The sequence below is a fragment of the Manis pentadactyla genome, chromosome 12 (assembly GCF_030020395.1).
Source record: "Manis pentadactyla isolate mManPen7 chromosome 12, mManPen7.hap1, whole genome shotgun sequence".
Lineage (NCBI taxonomy): Eukaryota > Metazoa > Chordata > Mammalia > Pholidota > Manidae > Manis > Manis pentadactyla.
In genome coordinates this window covers 72,727,377-72,737,306 of record NC_080030.1, presented here as the reverse complement: position 1 = coordinate 72,737,306, position 9,930 = coordinate 72,727,377, and the positions used below count along the sequence as shown (strand labels likewise).

Genomic DNA, 9,930 nt, shown 5'->3' with positions numbered 1-9,930 from the left:
GCTCAGGGCTAGATCCTCCACGGCAGCCGAGGCCCAAGATTTGAGCCCTGTGCTCCTGTGAGCAGGGCAGTCTGGACACGTGTGTGATGCGATGGCCTCTGACCCCAAGTCATGGAGAAGAGCCTTCACCAACCCCTGGACTACTCCGAGACAAAATATAGCCGGGCCATGTAGTGTGAAGCTGCGCGGTGCTCTGGGGTCCTCCCCTCCCTGGCTGTGCACAGCCAAGGCTGCCTGGCAGGTGCAGCGTTTACATCTACTGAGAATAAGGATGGGAACCGTCGCATGCCCTTCCTCCTAGATGAGAGTGGAGCTTTCTCTGATCTTCTCGGGAGCTCTTGGTGTTAAACGTGTCCTCGGGCCCAGAGCAAAATGACAGAAAGAGAGGAAGGAGGGGAGGAATTATGGGAATGGGACTCTCTTGTTTCGGGCGACAGGGGCGCAGGTGAGGAAGTGAGTTCCCAGGTGAGCATCTGCCCGGCCCCAGACAGGGGGAGAAAGGCAGTGCCGCCTCGGCGCACCCAGTTCCCCGAGCGTCTGAGCTGTACCTGTCCGCTGCCTTCCTTCTCCGCCACTCCCCGGGCCTCCGCCCCCGCCCCTGAGGCTCCAGGCCCCCAGCCCCGCCCCGCGCCGCCCCGCCCCGGACTCGAGGCTCCGCGGGCAGCGGGCCGAGCCGAGGGTGCCCAGGTCTCCCGCGGCCAGGAGGATGGCCAAGGTCCCGGAGCTGAGAGACGCCTTTCTGCAGGCGCAGCCTTCGCGCCAAGTTTCCCCTGATGTGCAGGAGGAGTGTTGTGTGCAGCTCCTGGGCAAGGGCTTGCTCGTTTTCCCCCAGGAAAGGGAGTACCTGGCGGCTGAAGCGCAGCCCGGGGGCGCGCTGGGCAGCGGGGAAAAAGGGGAAGACCCGGAGCTGCCGGTGGGAGTTAAATCAGGTGAGTGGGCGCTCTGCCCCCTCCGGGGACGTCACGGGGACTCGGAGAAATTCTGAGAAGGGCATCCCAAAAAATAAACACACCGCAAACACCCATATATGTACAATGTTTTGTTCAGAGCTTTGTATTTCCCCCAGGGAAATGTTTGTCAGCTAGAAATGAACTTTAAAGGATTTCGCTTAGCTTTTCTCCCACTCGCCCCGCCACAGACACAGGCCACCCCATTTGACGCCAAGGTGCCCTTAGAGGCTACGTAATTGATTTTATACTCAGATTTTCTTTATCATCCTTTCAACTTGCAATCAGAAATGCACCTAAGCAATGGGAACTTTTCCTCTGAAGAAGAGGATGCGGACGGTCACGACAGCAAAACTAAAGCAGCGGATCCATACCTCTCTCCGAAAAAAACCATCACGCAGATTATGAAGGATAAAAAAAAGCAGACTCAGCTCACTCTGCAATGGTAAGACTCGCCCACAGGGCCACCTTTAAGCACCTGTTGCATTTTATTTATTTTTTGATATTTTTATTGAAGTATAGTTGATACCCGATATTATATTAGTTTCCAGTAGCACCTGTTGCGTTTTTAAAGTCAGTATCTTCAGAACCTTTGTTTTTCTCAGTTTGCTTCTCCTCAAACTTTTTAGGAGAGGTTCTAAAAAAAACATTAGAAAATTATCCACATTTATTTTTCACGGACTATTTGGTATGAATACATATTCTGGTACTGATGAGAAATTATCTGCAATACAAATAAAAACCACATCACTTTGTTCATTAATGACTAAACTATAATTTCTTCAAATGTAAGCAATAATGAGTGTTTTTATGACTTTTTTGCTTGACATGCAATCAATTCAGTCTTAATATATTTGGTATTTGGTAGCTTTGTGTTTATAACCATGATTCTTAAAAAAAAAAACAAAATGAAGAAGTACCTTAATATTGCCTTTACCCAAAAGAAGGCAAATTAAAAATTGTGTATTGGACATAAAATAAAATGTTTGAGTTAGAAGACATAGAAAAATTAGTTAAGATATTGCTATTAACTTAAATAAATGTTTGTTTATTTTTATAGCCCCTGACATGTATAATTTACTATAGTGAAATAAAATGAATTTTATTTTGTAGAAAATCTTTTAAAACAAAGAGTTTATCAGTAGGCTTTCTACATATAGAGCACATTTTGTAATACTGATCCAAAAGAAAGAGGGATCTAAAGTAAAAATATATTAAACTTCCCCACATAGTGTGAAGAAATAACTATATAAATTCCCTCCCAAATTCCAAATAATAAGCAAATAAGTAAAGAAGTCAGTCTATTTACTCTTTAGTTAAGGGTAATCTTAACCTTAGGAAAATACAGTAGAAAAAATATTATCTAAAAATACCAGTAAATTTTATTTTTATGTATTTCAGTGTTGAATTGAAATTTGCATATACCAACTTTTTGTGATTATATACTTAATCCTTTCAAATATATTTGAAATATAAACCAAATATTCTTCTAAAGTTATGGATTAACTATTGAAAGTGTTAAAAATATGATAGAGCAGTAAAATAAATAACTGAACTAATTATCTGGAATATTTAGACTAACTATTTTCATTAGGATAATGGGGGCAAAGTGTTTGGATTTTAGAATATTATGAAGGTCTTTTGAATGATCATTTGCATTTTTTCAGCTCAAATTGAGTGAATGGAGATAAACTTGGGTTTTAATTTATAAAAATAAGTGTATTATTATTAAAGAATAAAAATGCCATACCCAAAATTAACACTGTACTTCTGCTTAGGATAATTCAGTATTTTGAAGACAAAGACAATGCCTACAACATCAAAACTGCTGGTGAAAGTGGGCATTATAAGCATGTCATTAAAATATGATTTTTAAGTAGCTGAATATTTCTCAGTAATATTCATAGTTTTTGAAAGTGCAAGATGCTGTCATTTTGTTGGAATTTTCCACACCCTCTCCTAAAAAAGAGCATTACATATTTTTCTAAAAAATATCTAAGTTATTTGTATTTTGAGAATGCTCCCTTAAGGTTATAGATTATACTGGAAATGTTAAAAATTAGAACTGAAAATTTTCAATTTTCAATTGAAAACTCTGGGTAACTCCCAGTTTTCCCTGTCCACCAGGTGTTTAGTTTAATGTATGTAAGTCTTATTGGGTCTGGGTTCTTTTTTTCCTTCTTGGTAGAAAAATGGATGATGTTTTACCTGCTTTGGGACCATCTTTAGCTTTAATCTCAAGCAACTTTAGAATGAATATGTAAATCTTGAAGAGTTTCACTCAATCTTAGTCTAAATGCATACCCTACTCTATTACATTGTTCCTGTACAGTAATAATTATAATTTTACTATACATAAAATGGGTATAAGTAAACTTTAGCCAAAATCACCTACTGAATTATTAGAAAAACTGGAAATAGAGTCTACAGATTCTGATTTCTTGGTCGTTGTTCAGGTATTTATAACACTTAAATATATATGATTACATTTATACAAATTGTGTTTAGTTGTTATTGCAGTCATCCAAATTAAATAGAATTAGGTCTAAATTTTCAAAGTTTGCATAATTATATTTATAATATAGAGTTGAATTTCTATATGTCATGTTTGGAGGCATATCTATAGAGAATTACATTGTTTTGAGTATACAGGAAGTTTTAGGTAATTCTAGTATGTTCACAGCAAAAAGGTATAGGGATAGAAATACTACAGTACATTTCAAACTTAAGTGAAGTGAGTTTACTCTTATGTATTTTTAAATAAATGCATCACCATGATTCTCTAATTCAGGGTTCAGAACTAGTGAACCCTTTGTGAATGAAAGTAAGAGATTGTAGGTATTTGCCAACCTGAAGCCTAGCAGCTCTTTAGTGTTGAGAATGTTCTTTTAAAAAGCCATCATCTTCAATTTCACTATTCATATTTGTGTTTCATAGTCCGAAGCGTGATGAACAGTGAAAATTTACATAACAGTAAGATCTATTCTTTGGATGTCTACCAGGAGGGATTGGCTTTATGTTAGCCATGGTATTTTAACTGCATTAGCAGGTATTCATTAGGGTTCTTACTCTTCTGTCATTAATCTTTGTGATCTGATTTCCAGTAATATCCAGAATAAAAAAGCAGACTCATGACTGCTTATGAACTCATCTATATAGAGTCTATATTCAAAATAGGCATTACATCAATGTGAAAGGGTAAAGGAAAGGAGAAGTAAAGAAAAGGTCTGACCTAATGTTGGCGTTTCTTCTTAGGCTTGAAGAGAACTACATTGTATGTGAAGGAGTTTGCTTACCACGGTGCATCCTTTATGCACACTATTTAGATTTCTGCAGGAAAGAGAAATTGGAGCCAGCCTGTGCAGCCACCTTTGGAAAGGTAAGGGTACATATTGGCTATACTACTGATAACTGAAGTCCAGTCAGGCAGATGGTATGGAAATAAATTTACCTGAACATATTCTCTTACAGAATATTAAGAAATTTGTTTCACAAGCATAAATGAAATCTCTTATGGGCTGTATTTGGAACTACTACATATTTTACCTACTATATGTTTTACCTTGAACTACTATAAGTTTTGAATATTTGAACTCTGGCTTTCAGAAGGTTTAATGTGACCTTAAAAGAAACTCCATTTGAGTAGACCTCTCAGAGAGGGATACATTAAAGAGTGTGGTCATGGCCTATATTGAGAAGCAAAGTTAAGTGGATGTGACAAGTGTCTTGTTAATGCAATTGGTGATTATGTTTATTATTTAGTTAGTCCAAGTATATGAGTTTATAGATTTTTTATTCCATTACATAAACAGTAATCTCAATTCGCGATTTCACTGCGAATATGTTCATACCTCAAACTCCAAGATTTTGTGACGGAATTGGTTACATTTATCCCATTTAAAAACATTCTTTTCTACCTAATGTGTATGGTGAGGACAGGAATCTATAGAACTGACATTACTATAGTTATATATGTTTATCTCGTAAGATCATTGTGAATCAGGAAACATACTGGTTTCTTGTGAAAGCCTTGTTCTTTGAGATTCTTGTCAATGTTTATTGTCTAAGAACCTAGGATATTCCAGGAAAACTTAAGTAGCTTATTTGTCAAATATTGCATGTCATATAACTGAAATCCAAATTGTAGCCTGTAGAGGGACTCATTGTCCAGAAAATAATGAATACTTTGGTTTGGCTTCTCAAGTCTTTTATAATAAAATAATTTATGAATTTATTTTGAAATCTGTTTGTTTATGGGAAACAGTGTGATACAGTACATGGTAATCCAGTGATAGGTTCTAGCCTAGACTGTGACTGATGTGTTGTGAGACCTCCGGAAAGTACTTACGCTCTTCAAAATTCACTCATTCTGTAAAATGAGGAGGTTGAATAAGACAACTTCTAATGTCCATTTTAGCATTACTATTTATTAGTCCACCTTATGGCAGTAATTGTTCACTGTTTGGGGACTTATGAAACACCTTGAGAATCTGATAAAAACTACAGAACTAGTCTCCAGGAAATTAATACATATATAAAGTTTGTATGGAGAACTCAGGAGATAATGTACAGATCTTGTATGACCCAGGTTAAGACTGCTGTTTTATGAAGCAGAGAATTTTGTCCTTCAATTAGATTCTAATTTTTAGCAAATTTAGAGAAAGAAATATAGAAAAGGAAAACTTTTAAACACTACTGTGGAGATCCAGTAAGGTAAAGTTTCATGTGTCCTTTCAGGGTTGGAGATGATATTTAATGGTAGGTAAATCTATGGATAAAATTGTTGTAAAGCAACCCAAATATCCCCACTAAGTACATAAAGTAATAATTGCTTTGATAATGACATCAAGCAAAAGCAGATATTGGCATGATCTGCTTTGGAAATTGAGACAAGGGCAGTAGAACCATCTCATCAAAGAAGTAGCTCCCCATGCCAGTGTATTATTGCTTATCAATGTGTGTATGATATTTTTCCAGACTGTTTACTCAAAGTTCAACATTTACTTTCTAGAATTAATTAGTTATGAGCGGATTATAATAGAACCACACACTTTCTAAAGTCTAAACTAACTGACTTTCTTTTTAGACAATTCGCCAGAAATTTCCCCTCTTAACAACACGGCGACTTGGAACAAGAGGCCATTCAAAGTAAGACACATCAATGAGCACATGTCAAATATGTATATATGATACCCTGTACATGAGGATGGACACAATACAAGTAATTGTCTTTTTCAGAGAATAGATCCAGGTATTCTCTTCTTGCTGAAGCAGACTTTCACCAACTGTAAGAACTAAAAAGAAAAGAAAATGGATTTAAGAATAATGTTTAAAGAACAAAATTTATACAGAACAATCATAATGTATTTTTTATGATGAAATAATTTAAATGAATCATTTTCATAATCTTTATGATTCTGAAGGTACCAGTGTCATGCAAGGGATATGCACATGGCTACACAAGTAACCAAACAGAATCCATGACATTCCCTAGAGCAATAAAGTCAGGGGTGAAGTGTGGTTTGGGGTCTTTCTTTGGTTTTTGTTCCAGACAACAATTCTTTTCCCTACAAGACAAATGTCATGCACAAATGACCTCTGTGATCACCTCCACTGTGAATAGAAAAATAAAATAAGCTGCCAGACATTCTCTCTTGATAACCTTAGCTTGTCTTTTCTCTTGTGGCAGTCCCTGTAGTTACAGCTTCTTGTCCATCCATTATTTCTTTGGTCCACTGCATTTTCAGTTTTTCTTTTACTTCTATCTACAAGCATATACAGATGTCTTTTATGTCAGTAAAAATAAAATCATCTCAAACCTGTTATACTCTTCACAATTGCTCTGTTATTTTCCTTCACTTTGCCATTTCTTTAAGAGTAGCTATCTGTTCACTTCTCTTGTCCCTGATCACATACTCTGTCCTTGTCTATTTCTTTACCTGGGCAAAAACTCTGTGGCTCATTTCTACTGTTACTCATCTTCCCTGGCACCTGTCTAGCATTTGAGCCTCCTGATATGTCCTTTTAAGGTAAATAAACACATAGAGCTTCCCCTATGGCTTTTCCATCACAGCACTGCCAGGTCACTCTACTACCACGCATTTTCTAGTTCACCTAAGCATCTCTTTCTGTCCTAACATCTAGTTCAGCATTGTCCAGTGAAATAGAATGCACTCACATATTTAATTGAAAACTTCTAGTAGTCAGATTGAGTAAAAAGGAACAGATGACATTGATTTTAATGTTTTATTGAGTCCAACATACCTAAAACATTATCATTTACCATGTAACAAAATTAAAATTACTGGGTATTTTATACTCTTTTTTTCCTATTTGAGACCCTGTGTGTATTTTACACCGATAGCACAGTTCAAGTCAGACTAGTCACTTTTCAAGTGCTCAGTACCCACCTGTGCCTATTGGTTACCTTTTGGCCAGCTCAGCCTTGGTCACTTGTCAAAACATAGATTCTACTTTATAAATTCGCTTGAAGCTTCAAGTTTTCCAAATTGACTGTCTAAACTTCAGGTTCAATCATATCTCTGTCATGCTCAGAAACTTTGACCAGCTTGTGACAAACTTTTCTCAGTTTGACTTTCAAGGTCCGTTATGATTTAGTCGCCAGCCATTTTCTCCCTTATCATCTACTTCTCATGTCTCAGAATATAGCCTATGCTCTTGGTGAATTACTTACTGCCTGGTGCCATTTACTTCATCCTCACCTGTCATTCTTCAGTTTATGCTGTCTTCCTCCATGGAAAATGCCCTTTCTCCTCTGGGTATGCTGAGATTGTATTCATTTAAAAGAATATGTCATGAACTTCCTCTCTTTGAATCTTAGTCTCTTGTAGGGTCTTCTTCTGCACCCTCATAGAAGTTATTGTTATTATCTTAATGTGAAATTTATTCATCTTCTCTCCTCAAAAGATAGTATTTTGAGGATAGAGACTTTGTCTCATTCATTTCCAAACACTTTCTGTTGTCTGCTACATAGTAGATTATCAATCAATATTTATTTAATTGATTCCTATTACTGTTAGCAGTCTTGTGGCCTGATAAAGAGAAAGGAAATTGAGATTGAAAAAGAAAAAAATTGGCCCCACGAGCTTGGCTTTTTTCAAAGTTTAATCAATTCCACTGATTGATTTCTAGTGAATTTGATTCGTACTAAATTTTGTTTGTGGAGGAAAGATCATTAGTGTTTGAAGTAGGTAGATAGTAGAAAAAGGCACTAAGCAATGCAGAGATACCCTCTTCACAGGATCTGCAAGAGGGCAGGCAGGGAGGCCACAGAGAGAGTCAATTAATCCTAGAAGGAGCCTTTAGGATTAGGGATGAATCATTAACCATGTCCATTGTGGCACAGTGAGGCTCCAGCCTTTAGGTTTATGTAACAGTATGTGCTAACTTCAGGCAATTTGTTTGATATCTAAAAGCTGCTGTGTCCAAGAGCAATCACCAATAATTTGAATTTTTTTCTCCCTTGCTGATATGCCATTTGATTTTTATTAGGACTTGCCTATTATATTTGTGGCATTTTGATATCATGGAGAAAAAGAAATTATCCATATATAAACTAAGTATGTTGAAAGATATGGCAAGATATATAGTGTATGTACCTTGTAACTGGTAATACTGTGATGTAATTATTCTTAACCAGATAGTTTTCTTGTCTTCATTTACTTCTAAGAAATATCCTTAGATTTTTTATCTTGGAAGATAATATATCAAAAGGCAGTATCACCTAGTTTTTAGGAGCGTGAAGTTTAAAGTTGGACAATTCTAAGCTTTAATCCCATACTTACTTGTACAGTAGAGCTGTATGACATTAGATCAATTGCCCAGCTTTTCATCAGTAAAGTGGGTATATGATTTCTGTTACATAGGTTTGTTGTGAGAATTAAATGGGATAAAGTATAGGAATGAAAGGAGAAATAAATAGGCTTTCAACTTCACTATCCCTAATAATATAAAATCAATCACTCAATGAACCCCCAAATCACCAATGCATTTAAAATGTATTATTTATTGAGCACTACACACACACACACACATACACACACACCACACACAAACACACATACTCTATCATATGATTAACTTTACTCCTTACAATGACAATACAAGATTGGAGTTTCTAAATTTTATGAATGAGGAAACTGCAGTTCAAAGACTATTGGCTCACCCAAGCCACACAGATACTATAAAATAACAATGTTGGCATTTAAATCAAGGTTTCTCTAGCTCTAAAGCTTGTGCTTTGTATATTAGCAAATCCTACTTCTTTCTGATAATAGTCATATTAACAATACAGCTGTGTAATTGAATTTTTGACTTTTGAGGAATGAAGTTTTATTTTTTTCTCATCTAACAGTTTGAAAATGTATTAACATATTAGATTCTTCTTCAAAGAGCTAACATTTTCTCAAGCCTCAATCACAAGGCATTTTAAATTATTTTATGTTTATTTAGATATTTGTTTCATATAAAAGTAAATTTGTAGCAGAAATGCTTTTAACTTTTGTCCTAAACATATTTCTATGTTTGCATATTCACAATCATTATTTCTAATGGCTGTTTAATATTTCAGAATTTATAGTTTATGAAAAATAATCTCATGTCTGTAGAAATAGAAGTCATTGATGAAACAGAGAAATATAAATGACAATTTAAATTCCTCTAATGCACATTCTTGAGAAACAGTAATTCATAATTTCTCCCAATTTTAGCAGTAATGTTACAAAATTTATTGTCATAGTGTTTATGATAGTGCCTTAAACATACTGCCCCTAAATATATATTGAATTATTTTTAAAAAATTAATAAATTGGTATTAATTTATTTTAACTTCTGTAGAGTGTATATTAAAATGTAATAACATTATAAAATTATTTGATAATTGTTATTTAAACTCAAAGTTTGCCAAATTCTCATAAATAGCTAATGTATGTCTGATCATTTCATTAGGATCTTTCAGACAGAA

At 35.7% G+C, this 9,930-nt stretch overlaps 1 protein-coding gene across 1 annotated transcript in view; it reads left to right on the top strand.

Annotated features, from left to right (window-relative positions):
- Positions 1–706: 706 nt before the first annotated feature.
- RFX6 (regulatory factor X6) overlaps positions 707–9,930 on the top strand; it is a 51,615-nt gene continuing 42,391 nt past the window's right edge. Inside the window, exons 1-4 of the mRNA XM_036925015.2 lie at positions 707–929; positions 1,236–1,392; positions 4,203–4,326; positions 6,034–6,095. Of these exons, the coding sequence (XP_036780910.1) occupies positions 707–929; positions 1,236–1,392; positions 4,203–4,326; positions 6,034–6,095 (566 nt within the window). The remainder of the gene's footprint in view (positions 930–1,235; positions 1,393–4,202; positions 4,327–6,033; positions 6,096–9,930) is intronic.